General features: G+C 33.8%; 2 protein-coding genes across 2 annotated transcripts; one reads left to right on the forward strand and one right to left on the reverse strand.

The window, feature by feature from the left end:
• Positions 1–426: 426 nt before the first annotated feature.
• LOC139854646 (protein WHAT'S THIS FACTOR 9, mitochondrial-like) lies at positions 427–2143 on the forward strand. Its single transcript, XM_071843939.1, has one exon. It carries the CDS (start codon positions 526–528, stop codon positions 1801–1803), a length of 1278 nt encoding a protein of 425 aa, XP_071700040.1. The 5' UTR covers positions 427–525; the 3' UTR covers positions 1804–2143.
• Positions 2144–3098: 955 nt separating this feature from the next.
• Positions 3099–13028, reverse strand: LOC139851306 (DDT domain-containing protein PTM-like). The gene is made up of 9 exons (XM_071840325.1): positions 11642–13028; positions 10644–11222; positions 9328–10207; positions 7410–7695; positions 7189–7313; positions 6156–6613; positions 5093–5121; positions 4255–4848; positions 3099–4003 (listed from the first exon to the last, which is right to left on the reverse strand). The coding sequence occupies exons 1-9, from the start codon at positions 12892–12894 to the stop codon at positions 3429–3431; spliced, it is 4779 nt and encodes a 1592-aa protein (XP_071696426.1). The 5' UTR covers positions 12895–13028; the 3' UTR covers positions 3099–3428.
• Between the last annotated feature and the right edge of the window lie 7270 nt (positions 13029–20298).

Below are 20298 nucleotides of genomic sequence, written 5' to 3' on the forward strand. Positions count from 1 at the left end.
ATTAATTGCTCTTTAAAAAAATTACCACCCAAGGGGGAATGTTGTAAATTTAGTAGTTAAATATGGATGGTAATTAGTCAAATATGGATAGTAAAATTTGTACTATATATATGTGCATAATGTAAGTTGCAAAAACACGCATATACATTAAATACATCACACCTCTCTTCAACCTCTTTCTCTCCTATATCTTCTAAAACACATCTCTCTTTTATTGATTCTTTCAATTTGAATATATTAAACCAGGCCACTAAAGGTAGTTATAATCCTACTGGAATATAACACAAATAAAAATTCTATAGATGGAGTAATTAATTTGTATTACATTACCTTTTTCTCTTTTATTTTCTGCTTCATCTAAAAATTTTTCCCCATTAAAACACTTTTAACTCTTAATCAAACCATCACCACTGCAGTCCCTACATCTTTACAGTTACTAAATCGCAGGTAATTTTCACTCACACTTCTTGATCTTTTACTCATTTGATTTGAGTTTACTAAATTGAAATTGCATGAGCATCTAATATGCTTCCTTGGATATTGGGTGTTGGAAAAAACTTTAAATTTCCCAGCAACCATCGTCCTAATTTAGGGTTAGGGTTTAGATACAACCAAAGATATGGTCTTGTTAATGTAAAATTGAAATGGGTAAAAGATAATGTACTAGATTCCGCAGTAACAGGTGCAACAGACCTCAAATCAGCCTGCACAATCGTGTCAATCATTGCATCTAACCGTGATGGTTGTCTACCCATATACCGTCTTTCGGGTCGCCATAGAGGCCAATTGGGTCTGCCCCAAACACTTAAAGTTTCAACCTTTTTAAGAAAATACCCAAATATATTTGATGAGTTTCATGTTCCTGATACTGGTGGTACTCTTGTACCTTGGTTTCGATTGACCCCAGATGCTATAACCTTAAATCAAGAAGCGGTTGAGGTTTTTCGGGAATACGAAAAAGACGTTCTTGATAGGGTTTGTAAGTTACTTGTGTTATCTAATGACAAGATGCTTCCATTAGCAACAATTGATCAGTTGAAATGGGATTTAGGGTTGCCTTATGATTATGTTGAGTCTTTTATCCCAAATTATAAAGACGTTTTCTCGTTAATTCGCCTTTCTGATGATCGTGTTGGCTTAAAGCTTATAACACGCCCCAATGAGCGCATTTTTTCACAATTAGAAATGAGTGCAATTTCGGAACAAAGGGAAGAAGATGTTAAATCAGGTAGGTTAGGTTTTCATGTTGGATTTCAAAGAGGATTCGGGTTAAAAAGGAAATCGATTATGTGGTTGGAAGAATGGCAAAAGCTTCCGTATACATCACCTTATTTCGATTCGAGTCATTTGGATTCACGAACGGATGTATCCGAAAAGAGGATTGTGGGAGTGTTTCATGAGCTTTTACATCTTACGATTGAAAAGAAAACAGAGCGAAAAAATGTTAGTAATCTTAGAAAGCCATTGAATCTTCCTCAGAAATTTACCAAGGTTTTTGAACGTCATCCAGGCATTTTCTACATTTCTAAAAAGAATAATACACAAACGGTTGTTCTTCGGGAAGCGTATGATGGTCGTCAACTTATTAACCGACACCCCATTTCTGAAATTAGGGATAAATTTGCTTGCTTGATGATGGAAGGGTTTCTTGATAGGAGTAGAGGGTTGTATAAGAAACAGATTGCACGAGAAGACGAATCACATTGTGTTTTTAATGTTGTATCTAAAGAAGAATCAGAGGGTTATATGTTTTCGGAATACGAATCTGATGAAACCAGTAATCTTTTTCGATTGTGCGAATAGCATGCTGTTGCCCATTTGTACGGTAAGTTATACTGATGCTTTATGCATATTATGCAAGGTAAATGACTGTATTCATGTTTTATCGTACTCAATCCAGGGTACATAGAAGAGCATGGCTGTCATTTGAGATTATTCGTATATTTCTCTGGTTTGTACGGCATGTTGTATATTCCATGTTCATTGTGATTGTTTGGCATTCTAATATATCTTCCGGGTCGGGTGCTCGTTTCTCCAAAAATTTAAAAAGTTACATGTAAAACCGTCTTCAGCTAATTCAAGTAAAACACGTAGCACTTACATAAATTGTTATTATTGAATCTTAATGTTCATGAATAATGACCTGGGAAGTGAGTGAGTGAGTGAGTGAGTGAGTGAGTGAGTGTGTTCTGCACATAAATTGTTATTAATCATTGTTCAATACAGTTCAAGCAAACGAATTGCTAAAGTTATCTTACATAATTGACATTTTTTTTTTTTTTTTTTTTTTTTTGAAAGGCCTTACAGAATTGATATTGATATGGTTATTATGAGCAAATCACAAACGAAGGTCGAAGGCTCCTTGCAATCATATAACTGCTTAAAGCATCTTACCTTGTATTTTATCTACATGTTATGGCATGTTTACTATCTACACTCTATATATATATATTTAACCATCCTAGTGTCTGTAAGCATATCTTGAGGTAGTTAAAAAAAAAGTCAAGAGTCATGAGAAACTCAAATAGACTGCTTACATTAAAGTAAAAATATTCCACCTCACCGATTTAACTTGAACAGATAAAACTTTATTAGATGACGTACCATGTATTTTTCGAGCTTAAATTTAATTTTAGAGTCATAAGCATTTCATTTAAACCTGGTAATAAGATTACCTATTACCCTTGGGTGGAATTCACACACATTTTATAAGCTTGTGTTGTAGCTCATTTGGTATGTGGTACTGGCTTGCTTTTTTAGCGAGATGTTAGGAGTTCGACTCTCGTGAGGTGCAACATTGCACACAACGTTGCCCCTTTACCCTTGAATTCTACTCAAGAGTGTCTTCCCCACATCGCGTTGCGGGGTCAGTGGAGAAGGGGGTTTTACCGCCCATGCCCTCGGATTGGGCTGGGTTTCCTCCTGAACAGCAGTTGAGGACGGGTTATACAATAGCGGGAGATGAACGCGTGGTTGGTTAAGTCCCCCTGACTGATACCGGTACCGTTGTTCAAAAAAAAAAAAAAAAAAAACATTTTATCATTCCATCAAAATGACCCCATTAAATAACTTTTTACATTACTAATACCAAACACAGAATCTATTGTACTAGTCGAGCTAAAAACTAATACATTGCAAAAAGAACTCAAAGAAGACAAAGGACCTTGCTGACCCTTGTACAAATTGTAAAAGGCAATGTCATCTATAATTAAGCAAAATGTTGAAACTTGAAAGGCTGCTGTAGCCTTTTAAAAGCAGTTTGTTTCATAATTTAGCGTCTTCTAAGAATTTAATCCAAGAACATGATGGATAAAATCAACCCGATGGAAATCAGCTCATTTGATTAACCAGCGTATGGGTTGTAAGTTAAATGCTAATTTATAGACTAGACTCGTTTATCTACCAACTCACAACAATCTTCGTTTGCTTCAATCAACAAGATCTGTACTTGATTCTTTTGCTTTTAAAGAACCATTTTGTGCAACTGCCACACGAGATTCATCATGTGTGATTGGACTTTCCTTTCGCTCATCAATCTTTGCATCTGCTAGCTCTAAATCAGGCCCATTTTCTGCTACATGGTTTACTTCAAAATCAGGTCCCATTTGTGACTCTACGATATGGTCTTCTGTAGAATCAGGTCCATTTTGTGACTCTTTGGCATGGTCTTCCTTAAGTCCGTTTTGTGCATCCATTGCACAGTCTTCTTTTGAACCGGGCCCAGTCTCTGCATTTTGTTGCTCTGGAGAGGGATCGTGACTTAACAAATCTTTATGTTCTTTGATCGTGTCTGAGTTCTGCTTCACAAGTACTTCACTAGATACTTCATCACCAAATTCACTCCTCACATCGTTTTTCTTTTCACCCAATTCTGACTTGTCACTTGCAAAATGTAGGTGAGGGCAGACGGGTGGGGCCCTATCACGACACTTATGGCACTTAAAGCTGATAACAAGCCCTATATTTTCATCTTTTAGCCCAAAAGCATCCCCATGGTACCAGTCTGCATAGAATCTAATAATTAATCAAAAATCTAAGAGGTCGAAATAAACTACATATAATAAAGGTGGTAATTTCCAATTAACTACCCATTTTGACACATAAGACATAACCCAAGCCTTTTGACCTGCCTATCCTGAATTGCACCAAAAAACTACCCATTTTGACACATAACCCAAGCCTTTTGACCTGCCATTTCCAATTAACTATGTGAAATCAAACAGTGTAAACAATGAGAGAAGACGATGTGATTACCTCCACAGGTCTCACAATTAATATAATTCAATGATGATCTGAATTCAGGTTCACTGCAAAGGCAACATTTAGGTTGATTGGAGATGGAATCCAACTGTTCAAAAGCCACAAGATGATTCTTGGCCCTGAATTCTGCAACCCGTTTATCATCAGGCTTTCGGGACAAAAGGAGACCGTTGAGCCAATAAGCAGCGTGCATTTGTGATCTCTTCTTTGGGATACTTGGCTTTACTTTTCTTGGTCTTCCTCTTTTACCCTTTGGTTTTTCTACTTCATCGATAATAGCTTTCAATTGCTTCTTTTTACCGCCATATTTCTTTTTCTTCACTGGCTTCTTTTTGCTTTGAAATGAAACAACTTTAACTGTGCGTGAAGATCTTCTTAAAGGTACAACAAAAGCTTTACGCTTGGCTTGTGATTCTACCGATTGCTTTCTTTTGCCACCTTTTTTAGTCATTTTTGATACTTTCTTGCTCTTCCAAGAATTTGACTTCCCCTTTTTGGGGTTGACCTTGACAGTGTTGTCAGAATTGCATTTGTTGCACGTATACGTGCCTCCACTTGTCTTCTTCACGTGTCTTTTATGGAAAAAGTCTGTATAAAAACAAACAACCGTACATCAATTACAGGAATAGAAATGGCTACATTGAAATTAGGTGAAGGTAACATTGTATTATCATCTATATCATGACTAAGAACCTCTTGCATGTACATCTACAAGATTTCCTTTAGGAAAGGTAAATCATGTATATTGCAGACCCAAAACTAATATGAAGTAATTTAAGGTTCATATCGCTTGCAAAGAGCAGAAAGAAAAACTAGTATATAGAGTATTTACCTTCACAATATTGACAGCTAATAGCATCCCTGCGTTAACAATAAAAGAAGAAAAAAGGCGATGTTAGTATAGGTACAAAGTAAATATATGATTAGCATGGTAGGACCAGCTGTCAAACTCTTATTTCCAGTAGCATTCGTACAAAGTACCACAACCGGGATACAAAATACAGAAACTTTGACCCTTTCGATGTGAGCTACAGACTGAAAAGTAGTTTTGGGAAGTCAAATACTCAACTGCGTCCTAATTGTGTTTCTAAATTGCAAAAAGAAGATTAAAGATAATAGCACTTGGCATCTTGATTTGTAAACAAGGGAAGGTCAGAGAGACTCGAATGAAAAATAAATAAAAAATTATGACTTCATAACTTGAAAGATAAACATGAGATTCAGTGTGATGGATTTATTGGTTAATTTCATTTTTTTCAAAATGCAAAACTCACACCACCAGGCTAAAGCCTGTTGGTATTCTAACGTGTATATGGATGTGCTTTTTGAAAGTGCTTATTGCTTTAATGAATCAAATTACATGATTATTCAATCTTTAACAAAAGATAAGTATAGGTAAATAATTTAAGCCTCACATCGATAATCAGTTTTCTTAAAGTACTTCCTTACGTACTGCCCCAAATCGGGTTTTGTGTCTAATCAGATCATAATCACTTATAAACAATCACCAAAAGCTCAAAAATCAGTTTACCAAACATGCAAAACACTCTCCGAGTGTTTATGTACTTTGATGTTTCACAATAAGTGAAGATTAAAATATTGAAATCAATTAACTTCACTAATATATTAACCCTTACGTTGCTCAGCAAAAACCAAAGTTCATAATAACCATTATTGTTATAGTACTTCCTTGGCTGGTTTGAGCATTGTAATTTGGGTTCAGGTCAAAATGGGCTGGGTTGGACTAATGCACAACACTTTTTTTCCAAAAAATTTCAATTTTCATAACATAGTTCAAATGCATATTTGACCAGCCCGTTTTACAAAACAAACGGCCAAAATCGGTAACTCTAGGAAAACCAGAGGTTAGTTTAGTAATGACAATAACAAAGTACCTGACGGGGAGATTCTCATTGCAGTGCCCACACTGTTGGTTCTCAGATCTTTCTGATTTAGCCAAAAGATACGAAAAAACGTCTTTCTTAGCGGGCTTCATCACTCTTCTGTTATGTGAAAGTCTACTCAGACTCACCTTATTGGACTTTAAGGAAATTCTTTTATCTTCAAAAGTTTTCAAGAGAAATAAGGGAACAAAAGGCTCCTCCACCCAATACTTTTTCCTTTCACTTGATGCCTCTTCAATCTTGACACCATGTTTGACTACGACATCAGGTATAAATCTCCTCTTGCCAAAATCCAAAAGATATTTCACAACAGATCCTTCTGAAGACTTGCGTCGTACAATAGCCTTTTTAAATGACCTCATTGACTTTATAGATTCCTTATCCATCTTAGCCAGATGACTTGTGTTCTCAATCTCTTCCCATTTAATGTTTGCATCAAGTTCCCTAATCTGAAACGTGAAAGAAGTAGAATTGTGATCACATGAAAATCTGTTGAGGGTTAAAGTTAACCATGTATTGTATTAAAAAACATTAAGACTGTTCACGATAATTGAACGATTTTAACTGCATTAGGTAAGTGGAGCCACATAAGTATGGTTCAGCTAACGATAGAAGTAGAAAAATGGGCACTTCGGGCAGGCTGAATAAGGGGTTTACAAGTGTGATCTTTAATAGATGTAAAAAAAAAGGTCAAGTTGGTAAACACCAATACTTCTATTAACTACTTCTATACATAGTAATGTATTGTAAACATCTACAAAGACAACTGCAGTATTTAAACTACTAATCTAATTCTAGTAAAGTAATTAGTAACTTGTAAACATTAAATTTGGGAATTACCGACCTGGTTGACAACTAACTCATTTAACCAGCTTCAATTCAAAGGAAAGTTTAAAAATCTGATCATGTTGTAGATAACTTGAACCCAAATTGCTACCTTTATTGGTTACAATCTCCATATTTAAGGTCGACTAACAATGTGGCTACAAAAACGTACAGAAACTGAGAAGGCATTGAAAAGTACCTGAAGAGCAAGCTGTTCAACAGTAACTGCTGACTCAACAGAAGCTCGCCACGCAAGAGCTTTGTTTCTCTTAAGTAAATCGTAATTTTCAGGATATATTATACCATCAATTTTCTTGCCCCCACCTAACAATGTCAAATTTATAAATGTTTGATATCACAATCCATTAGCAACAATATGAGTAGACTGAAAGTACACAATTAGGTTAATTTGATACAGACCTTGGCGGGCAGCTTTGCGAGCCAGGGACTGAGGCAAAACCTTCCAGTTAAAAATCTTTCGCGTGAGCCTACCACCCCTCCACCAAAAAAGGACAAGACCACTTAATGGATTTTTCAAAGAACGAGACTCGGAATCCAAAGCAGGTCTTTTCCTTCCAATCACATTTCTTGAATTCGCACGAAACTTAGATGCTACAAAATGAGAAGCTGAGCCTACCGTGACCACCGAATCCACTTGTTTTAGCCAATCGTCCGAAATAGCGCGTGGCCAAATATTGGCCTCTAACTGAACACAAAGGTAGCACAAATAATAACTCGAATGCTTCATTGGAAATAGATCATAAGTTTCTTCTGGAAACTTACTCCGGTATAGCACAAGGCTCAAGACAACTATTAGTGAAGCGTGATATAAGCATTATAGAGGTGGCAATCTCCACCCATTTGCATGGGAATAAACCAACTCGGGTTTTATGGTACCGGATACAGATCAAGCAGGTCAGATATTAACAGTATATGAGTATATATAAATATATAAATATATAAGTTAACAGAATGGGCCAAACTGAATGAACAGATAATAAGTTGCCTAACGTGTGATCGCTAAATATGGTCCTAAACCTTTTGTAATAAAATTCAGTACATGACTCCTTACAAAGTTCAAGCAAAAATGGACATCCAAGTGACGACACTTGCACACAAAAGTATTCCATTTTTACCTAACACTAACATGTTCTCTATTTCCTTACGCTACTCTAAAATTTCTCAGGTCATTTTATATCATCCATTAAGTTAGGCTTGAATTATACTACCTTTTAGAGCGAGCTTAAATTAACTAAATTAAGAAAGCGGGAAGGTAACATGCTTACATGTGATCAACGAACCTACCTACCCAAGTAACCTGGGTAAACCTCATTCGTTTACCCAATTTAGCAATGATGTTACCTTGTTAATTATAATGAAAGATCTAAGACCATATCAGATAAGGAAAATGTCACGGATAAATGGTTTCCCGTGTTTGGTAGAGGCTGAGATATGAGAACAGACAGATATGGTTTCTCAAATAGATCGACTACATGTATAATGATTTCTCATTTCTCCCATTTTGGTGAAGAAAACATATATTTGAATTTTGTAGGCTAAAAACAGTGTTCACACAGAAAGATCATTAATTTGGATTTCTCTCACTTTGGTGAAGAAACCATTTCTCACTCCTACATCATTTCATCATATTTCCCCTACCAAACATGCCCTAAGAAAGAAAATAAAGCAAGGGGAAGTATATTTTAATGCATGAAGAGACTTTAATGAGGTTTTAAAACCATACAATATGGAAGCGTAGATCATATACCATCTCAAACCTCCTCCCTAAAAGTAAACTAAGAATCTAACAGAAACTTGCATGAGATGTCACATCTTTGAAAATATTGAGCTTGAATAAAAAATGTTGTAAAATATAATATATTTGCATACGGTACACCAAAGTATAAATCAATTAATAGTACAGTAGAAAGAGACCTTGAAACAAAAACTTATAAGCCCCGCTGCTAACTCATTGATAGCAGAGGTGGGAATTTCAAGGATTTTGGTTGGTTAAGGTTATGTTATATCAATGGGTCAAATGGGATTAAACGCTTTGAGATCTATCTATATTGTATTATGTTTAAAACCTCTATAATGAGTTTATCAAAAGAAAAGAATTTTTCTATTAACAAAATCATTTATAATCATATTCAACATATTACTCATTTAAGATTTTTGTTTTCTAAAAATGGAATTTAGAAGTGTTAGCTCGTCGGCCAAAATTAACACTACCAGATACCTAACCAGACCAACACCATCTAGGCACATGTTATTTATAGCTAATACTTTACATCAATAACTTAAGATAGTAATAAAGCAAATAACTAAAGATTCTTACCGTCAGTAACAGCTCTTTAACCGGAACAATATAAGATGCCTCTAGATAACTCTTACGATAAAGCTTTGGGAACTTAGGACTGAGCCAAGGACCCAATAAAAGACCGTGCAAACGATCTTCAATGTAGAGAATGTGACACATGAGATCTATTAGACGGTCTTTCCTGGTTATTCTTGAATCAAAACCTATGAGCTCACTTGTAAAACTTTCCAAATCAGTAGGATTATTCATATAGAATAGGCAATTCCCATCGTCAGTAGGATATTTGCATGCAAGGCACCAACCACATTTTTCTTTCCGGGCATCAACACTTAGATTCTGCATATTAGACCAACAAAAGTCAACAGATGTCTTTGTTATGGCTTTCATCTGCATCGAAATCAATTCCTCCAATGATTTAGTAGGTGTTTGAGAGGTCTTGTTTAATAGTTTTGGTGCCCATTCTTTAGCCACTGTTGATGCTATTCTAGCAAAGCTATATAAATTTAGATAGCCGCTATTAAAAGAACAAATATTTTTTCCATTAACACCAGAAGACTTTTTAAACGAATGTAACACATTTTTTGAGGATTTTCTAACATCCACGACAACCTCAGACAGTTCAGACGATCCTGAGTGAGCTAATGGTTTTTCTAATTCTGCACAAAATCCTGAAGATTCTGTTGCCATGTTCGGATAAGGATCCGCACATAATGATATGTTTTCTGAATCTAATTTAGTTTTTCCTCCAATAAATTTTGTGTATACACGCCAGTGCTTGGTTATAGCATTGGATATAGTTCTATAAGAACCATCCAATAAATTTAGGGCACTGACAAGAGCAGTCAAGTCATTCATGTAATAGTAATGAAATGAGGTTTCGGCATCAGAATTATGTGACCTGCAGATTCATCCATGTAATCAATTAGAGAAGCACTGAACAGTTATTAGCAAGTGTGGAGGGGGCATAGTGGTTGGGTTTACTAGAAAACACTTTTGGTCAAAAATTTTCATAAATCATAAATAATCATTTAATGGTACATAAACAATATAACAAAAATATTCTAAATACATAAAAAGATCTTTAAGAAGTTGTATGCATGATGCTACACTCCGGGTGACTTTTAACTATCAGCCATTTAACCCTGTTTTATGACTTTTTTAATTTGACCTTTTTGGAAATTAAAAAGGAAGTAAATCCAAATAAACCACTAAAGAAGTTGAAGGCTCTAACACCACCTTTATGTTACATAATTCTTTTGAGTTCATATTTAGAAAACAATCCAACTATGAAAATAATCACCCTCACTGGTTGTATGGAAGATAAAAAAACTTACACCAAGAGGTAACCACAACTGCTATAATATAGCCGTCCATCCGGGTCAACTCCCAACAAATCTGCTCCTCGAATCAATTTCGCCACACTAATTTCAGGATTTTTCTTGTCAACCACACACTCAGGGCAATACCAGTCGCCTTCAGGCAAGAGATTAGTGGCAATACCTACACACTTCGAATGAAATGCAGCAGGACAACCATCACAACATATTAAGTTGCCATCCATTTTGCAAAGACAACACTCATCACTATTCAAATCAGCAGTTTCATCAATAACCTCCTCACTTATGGACCTCCGTTTCTTAGAAGCCACCAGCTTTGTCTTTGAATTGGCATCTACTGCATTAACACGTTCGCCTATCAATATCCTCCGATTAAGCTCTGAACTTATAGCTTCACCTTCTATCACATCATCACAGATATACTGCAATATTTCAACCTTCACGAATTCTGACTGGCTATGATAGTCAGTCTTGAATAACCCCAAGTGAGAAAGATTGAAACCAGGTTTCATAAGTAGGTACTCGGCCAGAAAGATGGGCCATGTGATTAAATCCACAAGATCCCAGTTAAGATCCCTACAATTAATAAAATACATAAATGAATAAGTAAAAAAGACCAAATAACACAGGACGAAAAAGGCAGATGTAGCATTATAGGATTAGACGGGCAAGTTGGCTAACAAGTAAAAACAAACATGGGTTGGAAACTTGGAAAGGGTCCCTTTTACTACATGTCAAAATGGACCGGGTCGAGTTTGTGTAGGCTATTTTTGTTGTTTATTTTTTAGTATCAGTATATAAACTAGCTAATTATAAATGCAATATTATTACAATGAAGGGCAACTTTCAACGCACTTAAACCTATTCCCATTTGAGCTAAAAATAGATATGTATATATATATTGAACTACTTGAGTTATAAAACACACCATTAAAAAGTATATCGGTGCAAATATTTGGCTCTATAAGTCCTCGAATGAAGCAAAAAATACATACCTTAGGCAACTAGTAGCTGATGTTGAGCCCTCCCTTGATTGGAACTCTAAATTTTTCCTCAAAATCCGCAAAAGAGAAACATGAACAGAATCGATCAGTAAATTAGGAGACTTGCTTCTAATTGATGCAACAAAATCCCCCAGCCCAAATGGGCTTAAATGTAATATCGTACTAAACGACCTCAAAAAGGCGTAAACAGAGAATAAACCAAGTACTGGAAGGCCATCTAGATTCAAGTTTCCTGTTGATGGTGGCAACTCCAGATTCAAAGAAACCTTACTCGGTTCTTCAGATTCTTCACATCCAGAAACTGTAGGCTGCTCCTCTGAAACTGCACTTATTACCGGAGATGCACCACACAACACACCATTGTCATCACCATTGCATTTAACAGTATCAACAATATTATCATAAGATGATAACTTAGCTCGTCTTCGACTACTCCTTGCCCTTATTACCGGAGACGCGCTAGACGGCACTCCACCATCATCTCCATTGTATTTTACTGCACTAACAGTATCATCTTCAGCAGATAACTTAGCTTGTCTTCGAGCACTCCTTCTTAGCACACTTTCTCCCCCCATTTTCGGAGAATCCAAAATCTTTCTTCTCTTCCTACCTCTTCCCCCTCCTGTAAATGTTTTCCCTGGATTCTCATCATCATCATCATCAACAATCGGCGAAATATCAGATATAGAAACATTACCCGTTTGCTCTTCGACCCGAGTTTCCTCAGCACAAATCTCTCCTTTTACATACCCACCAAGGTCAACATCTTCATTCTTATTTTCATGATCATCTAACTCCATATTCAAATCAATACCAGCTAAATCATTTCCATCATTCAAATTCAAATCTATCACATCATCATTTCCATTACCCTTCCCATCACTCAAATTCAAATTATCACAATCAACACTACCATTATTCAAATTACTATCATCAGCTGTAACAGCATTACTATTTGAACTAGAAACGTCAATTTCATTACCTTTATTTGATTCTCCAAAAACCCTAGCTTTCTTCTTAGGTCTTCTCAAAACCCTAGATTGAGATTGAGATTGAGATTGATCCGTACAAACTCCATCAAATTCAATAAGAGCAGATAACTCATTGTGATCAATTTCTTCAGAATCTCGATCTTCGTAACCGATCTCGAATAATTTAGTTGATAAATCGTATGATTTAACTGTTCCGTTGAAAACCCCAATTCCTTTCAATTCTTTCCGTACAGTTCTTCCAACGAACTCCATTTCTTCAAAGAATTAATCCTCATAAGTTACAAAAATACTTCATTTGAATTATAATAATGATGTTTCTCTCTCTAGAAATGAAAATTGTGCAGGTTTCTCTCTTTAGAAAATGGAAAGGGGTCAATCACATTGGTACTGTAGTCCTTCTTTCCCCTTTGATTTATTTGTTTGGGTTCTGAAATGAAATGCATAGTCATATATTACAGGTTTGGTCCCTGAAGATTCATACTAGTTGCTTTGTAGTTGTGAATATTAATTAGTCGTACTCCATTGGGATTGTAACTATTTACGTAGAAACTGACTCGGTAAGCTGCGTGTTCGGTCTGTAGAGAACTACCTCCAAACCTTCAAACTGACTTACTCGTGGTAACCTTCCGGCCCTAACGCTACTTATATATCGACAATATAAATGTGATATAGATTGCATGACACATCATCAATTAAAACTTTTGATATACTATAATGTTATCTTATGTACTTATACATTTTATTATTTATACTTATACTTATACTTTAATGGCAAAATATAAGCTATATTAATTGCAACAAAACTTTATAATTCATTTTTGATCGCTACTGGAGTTCGGTGTCGGTGGTCTTCATTAAGAGTTGTGGTCATCAACTATAGTTGTGGCACAAACCATAATTGTGGCATCACCTTAGCTAATGTATGTCGGTTATTATCAAATTATTGTTACTAGTTTTGTTTTGTTGCTTTTATTTATTTGTCGTTGGCCTCACATATTTATTTTAAGTTCCTTCAAGTTTGTTTCGTGTTTTTATTGTTTGAATTTTAATGGATATGTATGGCTTACAAATTGTTGAGTCCCCTTCAGAATTAAGGATTTAATTATGACAAAACATGATTATAAACACTAGTTGTAATGTGCAGGACAGCATAAGTTTATTTATTTGTTAAACATTAATGTTTGTTGTGTCTAAGTGTTTAGTATAATGCCTTCACTGTCGGCATAAGATAGTTCAAGTTTCAATGAGATGTATGCAGAACCAGCAAGAGCAATCCTAAAATAACCAGTAACTTGTAACGACCCGGATTTTTTCGATCGTTTTATACATATAAGATTAATATTTACATAAATTAAACATTACCAACATGATAAGTCTAACGACCCGTCCTAATCCATCTGGACGAAGTCTTCAACAGTTGGTCCCATTGTGAGGTTTTGACTTCTATATGCCATGAACGACTCCATGTAATATGAGCAAATGCACAGCGGAAGATTTCTTTCAAACCTGAGAATAAACATGCTTTAAAGTGTCAACCAAAAGGTTGGTGAGTTCATAAGTTTATCATAAAATAATAAAATTCTGTAATTTTGATAGACCACAAGATTTAAATGCTGCATGGTACAAATGGGCCCTAATCCTATACCCACCTGTAATGTACATGCGATATCTTTTAAATACAGTACACATATCTCGTGTACGAAATCATTTTTCAAAAATTCTTAATAATCGTACACATATCTCGTGTACAAAATATCATACACATAACCTGTGTATAAAATCATTCTCTCGATACATAACATTCACTTTTCATTTCTTTCATAGCTTGGCTTGGTAACCGACCTTAACATATAATGCGCATAATAATATCCCCAAAATAGAACATCTCGTCTGTATAATAATCATATAAATTTCGAAGTACTAAACACCACGCCCACTAGCCCTTCCGTCTAGTGAACATTCTGGGTGGGGGTGTTAAACCCGGTAGCTACCTTTAGGATTCGCGTCAATTAGGCGTGCACTAATTTTCAAAATTAGTGATGTTCTCTAATTCTTAGGTTACCAAGCAATAATAATCAGGGGAAAAATATTCATATCAATTGTGGCAATTATCACGTCCACATAAATCAATGGTGGCAATTATCACGTTCACATAATTCATTCGAGGAATGTTTTGCTTGTGTCTATCACGTCAAACATTTATAAAAGCATTTCATGTATTCGCAGTTCAAAATGTATTTCAAAAGCATTTAATAAAGCAGTTGTAAAAATAGCGCATGTATTCTCAATCCCAAAAATGTAAAGAGCAAAAGAGAGCAAATGAAACTCACAATTCTGTATTTTGTAGTAAAAATACATATGACGACATTGAACCAATGTAGGGTTGGCCTCGGATTCACGAACCTATACCATTCGTGTATATATATATATATATATATATATATATATATATATATATATATATATATATCAAAACATGTATTCGTAACTGAACGAATTTATTTATTATATCTTTAATTTGTATATTTAATTTATGTATATATATTTAAAATGGTTAATCTTCATATAGTTATATTAATATATCTATATTTATGTACGTACTTGTTTAGATGTTATATTTAAAATCGATAGTTTTTGTTATTTGTATGTATTTATGTAACTAATATTAATAGGTTTGATATATATATTTATGTGAAATTATAATATAATTTTAGTATATACAATAAGTATACTTTATGTATAATATATTTATCTGTTTTAAAAAGGTAGTTTTTGGTATTAATAAAGATGACATTAATAATCCTATTACTTCAAAATAATACTTATTTTGATAATAATATTTATAACAATCCTATTATTGATGGTAGTCTTAATAAAATACTTTTGTTAATAATAATCATAATATTCATAACCTTTAATGATAATAATAATAACATTAGTAATACTTTATAATTATGATTGTGATATTAATAATAATAATAATAATTACTATACTAATAATAATTATAATACTTACAATAACAATAATAATAATAATCATATTGATAAAAGTAATAATACTAATAATAATAAAAATGTACAACCTTTGAAGGGAGGAGCTTTAAAAATAAAGTGCCACTGTCCGGACTCGAACCCAAGACCTCTCACTTTACCAACTCCCTTCCAAACCACTCAAGTATCCTTGTTTTTCTGATTTGTACATAATTTAATTATCTATATCCCGTTGTTTTGTTTCCAATATGAATAGCCCAATCTCACTAGGCCCAACAGCATATACACGGCCCAATCCACATAATTGTTACCAGCCCAAGTTTACTAACAAACCCAGAAGCTACAGCAGTAGCTGAGTCTCGATTCAAGAAAAAAATAACAGATTCGATCATCATCATAAACATTAACCCTAATCATTATCATCAATATCAATAACATAAACTGAATCGAGTAGTAACAAAATCCCAATTGCACGAACGCCATTATTCACTTCTACTTATATTTGGGTTTCGGCCCACAATAGGTACCCAATAAAAAAACACGTCCATGATGACCAATAAATCCTTTAAAGGATCGGTTACCAAATGAAATGGATGGGTGCGTATAATAGTCTGGCTCCACAGCAATCCCAAAGTATTGTTTATTCACCAAATGTTTATCAATTTTGTCGGCCAAAAGAAAAAGCAAGAGTAGGTGCAACACTTTTGTCTTGGCACATAATTTAATATTCCATATAACAATTTGAGAGAATTTTTAAACTGTGAGCGTATCCTTCTTGTTTCATCATTTCATCTTCCTACGTATATCATGGTCGCAGCAGTAGCAGATAATCAGTTAAAAAAAATATGTTGAGTGTTGGCTGTTTTGTGTGTTTCGTTAGAGCTGCAAACGAGAAGAAGTAGTAGCAACCAAGGAAGAAAAGAAAAAAAAAATGTGGTGATTATTGACTTGGTTCAAGTGGTGATGGTTGTTGATATAAAAAAAAAACGTAGGTTGCAGCAGTCACGAAGTACTAGAAGTAGTTAACAATATATTTGTTGTTCGAGTTAGATGGTTTATTCTTGGAGGTGATGTAGGGTGTTGACGAATGGTGATTGTTTAAACAAACAACAAAACATAAAACGATGCATGGTTTCGTATAATGATTGTGGTGGTTATGAACTGCAAGGGAAGGTGATCGGGTTAGTGATGTTTGGGTCTCAGTTTTATCATTAAAACAGAAGCAGGTTACGTGTTTATTTAACATGAATTAAGTCGTGAGCAAGTTTAGGAGGTGGCTTTGAATGATGGTTATTAATGATGATGAAAGTGTGGTGGTCAGTTATGATGGTTCTTGGTGATGATGTGATGGTCGTCAATGGTATTTTAATGAAGAGTGCGTTTAATGGTTCAAACAAACAATGAAGATGGTAATGGCTCGAGCAGTGTCGACGGGTGTTGGGTGTGAATGAAAATAGAACATAGTTTGCAGTAGTGGTGTTATATGTGTGTTAATATATGTAGGTCTTGCATGTTGTGTAAGTAGCAATAATTAGGATCTTATTTCAACATTTGAAGCAGTAATCTCATTTGTTATCTAGTGTTTGTTTAGTCGACATATGATCACAGGGAGAAAGGAAAAATAACAAAGACAGTGATGTATATCTAATCCATTTAATTAACTTGTTTTTATAAATAATATTTAATAACAAGTAAATATAAATATAATAATAATAATATTATTCTTAATAATAATAATATTAATGATAATAATAATTATCTTTTAGAAAAAAATATGATAATAATAATTACTACTAATAATAATGATATTTAATAATAATGGTAATAATAAAAAGAAAATAATAATAATAATACTAACAATAATAATAATAATAATATTCATAATGATATTAATAATTATTAATGATAATAATAATCAATAAATAATAATATTATTATAGTAACTATATTTATAATTAAAATTAATATATTAGCATTTCACATTATTGATTATGTAATATTTAATAACATATATATTATATGATAACTTATATTGAGTGTTGAATTTTTATACATTAATATATATTACAATCTACGTATAATAAAAGTTATGTATAGGATTCATATATATCTACAAATAATCTTCTTATTTGTATATATTATTTTACATTTTTACTGTTAACAATTCAATTATCTTTTATTATTTGTAATACATACATTTATATATATATATATATACATATGTTTATTTACAAACAATTGTTCGTGAATCGTCGGAATTAGTCAAAGGTCAAATGTATATATGAACACAGTTCAAAGTTTTTAAGACTTCGACATTACAGACTTGCTTATCGTGTCGATTTCAGATTAGGATCAAGTTTAAATTTGGTCGGAAATTTCCGGGTCGTCACAGTACCTACCCGTTAAAGAAATTTCGTCCCGAAATTTGAGTGAGGTGGTCATGGTTAACAATAAAAATGTTTTCATGACCAATATGAGTTGATAAATAGAGTTTTATAATCATTGACTAATATGGATAAAACAATTCGATTACGTGAAGAGTATGAGTGAAGCTATCACAAAAGAGTGAAATGAGTAATTGCAGATTTGACCTAACCGGTGACGTAGTCACAGTTGATTTTCGAAAATCAAGGGATTTAAAGAAATCTTTGAAATCTGAGTGAGATCTGATTCTTCGGTGAATAAGGAGATTAAGATCTCTTCAATTAAATGCGATGATCTGTCTCGATTGCTATGTCTGATATTTCCATTATAAATTAAACTCTTCCGTTCCATTATTTTCACCATTCCTATACTTTCTTTATTAGTTCATACATCCAAAAGATTGTGAAAATGCTTAATCCAGTTCTAATCCTTGTCCTTATCCTTACTATCACAACAATCATTCTCCTTTTCCAACTTCCACCGGAGAAATCTGTTTTCTTCTACTTCGCCCTTGGGGTTATAGTGTTTTTAATGCTCCCGTGTCTTTATGTTGCAATAAACATTAATATACACTGTTTGTAATTTCCGTGTTGTTATTGGGCTTTATATCTTCCCTTATATTTCGGAGCTCTTTGCCTTTTTATTCTCTTCTCGACCTCTAGTGAAGCGAGTAATGGTCTAGAATTCATAAGTATGGAGTTTCGAATGATTATAATATATTAAACAGAAAGGAACGGTAATAGCACGAATTGATTTTCAAATTTATCAACATCACAGAAGATAGAACCATCAAGAATACATTTTCTTGATATGTTCAAGAGTTAAGTAGAATGAAAGAGTTATGTAACATGGCACATGATAATGGTATGATCTACTGTGAACCATCATCACATTTCATTTAGAAACTCAGCATGACTTACTGTAATATAATCACGTTGGTCGGGCGTCATTATATTATACTAACCCATGCTTCAATTCTCAACACTTCTCCACAATTCATTCATAATTTATACCTAGATTTTACAGAAGTTTCCAATATAATGGAATACAGAAAACACGAAGAGGTAGATAATTTCGGACAAGAATATTTATGAAAATATTCTCAGAAATATCGAAGATATTTATGATGATATTTTAGAATTTCTAAGTTCGAAAGTTGATTAGGAAAAATTTTCCGCAAGATTTTAACATGACTTCGGAGCAAGATATTCTCTAAAGATTTCGGCGGATCCAGAATTACCTGGATTCTTTGAATATAGGGTTTGGTCCTTGTATTTGTCCTTGGTCTCCTTCATGGTGAGTTCAATCCGTTTTTCAGTACCAATTTTCTATCGAGCGTTCCCAACACTCCATTCTTTATCATCAAACTTTTGGTCGTTTAGACCATCTATGACTTTGCTGTTTCCTCTGCATTTAATGCTACCATATCTAAATCTTCGGTTATCAATCCGAGGTGGTTTCAAGAGAATTGTATTTTTAGATGATTAAACGATGATGGTAGTATGGTGGAATATAAAAGGTTCTCCGGTAACAAAATGAGCACGCATATATATCAAGGTTATAATAAGGTTGTTTTGAATGAAAAGTCAAAGTTGACTTGGTGGAGCTGTGACAAAATTGGCTAATTTGGAAAGAGATTGCAAAGTTATTTTCGGTAATAATAACGCTAAAGGAATTAGCACAACTACGCGTTAAACGTTTACTCAATTTTCGAGAGTTTTCAGGTGCATAACTATACGCATCAATCTTTTCTTCCGTAAATGAAGTGCGGTTGGTTCATCCTCTCGATTGAGATGTTTTCAAGAATCATGAAAGGTTTGAACGGAGATTGTAATCGTCAAGATACAAATGAGGTTTAAAATGAAATCAAGTGGCAAACTTGAAGAAATGTTTAGTTTCATATGTTATAATCAATATTTTAATTCATTTTAATTGTCCATAATGATTGTCCACAGTTAGCGGTCCACAGTTACTAATTCAATAACTCATATATAGTTTAATATATAATATTCGAATTAAATAATACGTATCGTGACCCGTGTACATGTCTCAGACTCGATCACAACTCAAAGTATATATTATTGTAGAATCAACCTCAACCCTGTATATAGAACTCGATCATTACTGCATATAGAGTGTCTATGGTTATTCCAAATAATATATATATATATATATATATATATATATATATATATATATATATATATATATATATATATATGCGTCGATATGATATGTCAA

The sequence above is a fragment of the Rutidosis leptorrhynchoides genome, chromosome 6, assembly GCF_046630445.1.
Source record: "Rutidosis leptorrhynchoides isolate AG116_Rl617_1_P2 chromosome 6, CSIRO_AGI_Rlap_v1, whole genome shotgun sequence".
NCBI lineage: Eukaryota > Viridiplantae > Streptophyta > Magnoliopsida > Asterales > Asteraceae > Rutidosis > Rutidosis leptorrhynchoides.

Excerpts from the sequence above, each read along its gene's own strand:
- LOC139854646 (XM_071843939.1), top strand. The coding sequence starts at position 526 with ATGCTTCCTTGGATATTGGGTGTTGGAAAAAACTTTAAATTTCCCAGC.
- LOC139851306 (XM_071840325.1), bottom strand. The coding sequence starts at position 12,894 with ATGGAGTTCGTTGGAAGAACTGTACGGAAAGAATTGAAAGGAATTGGG. Across the intron at positions 10,208-10,643 it reads AGTTGTGGTTACCTCTTGGT|GTCACATAATTCTGATGCCG; the intron begins GTAAGTTTTTTT and ends ATGAATCTGCAG. Across the intron at positions 7,696-9,327 it reads TTAAAGAGCTGTTACTGACG|TTAGAGGCCAATATTTGGCC; the intron begins GTAAGAATCTTT and ends CTTTGTGTTCAG.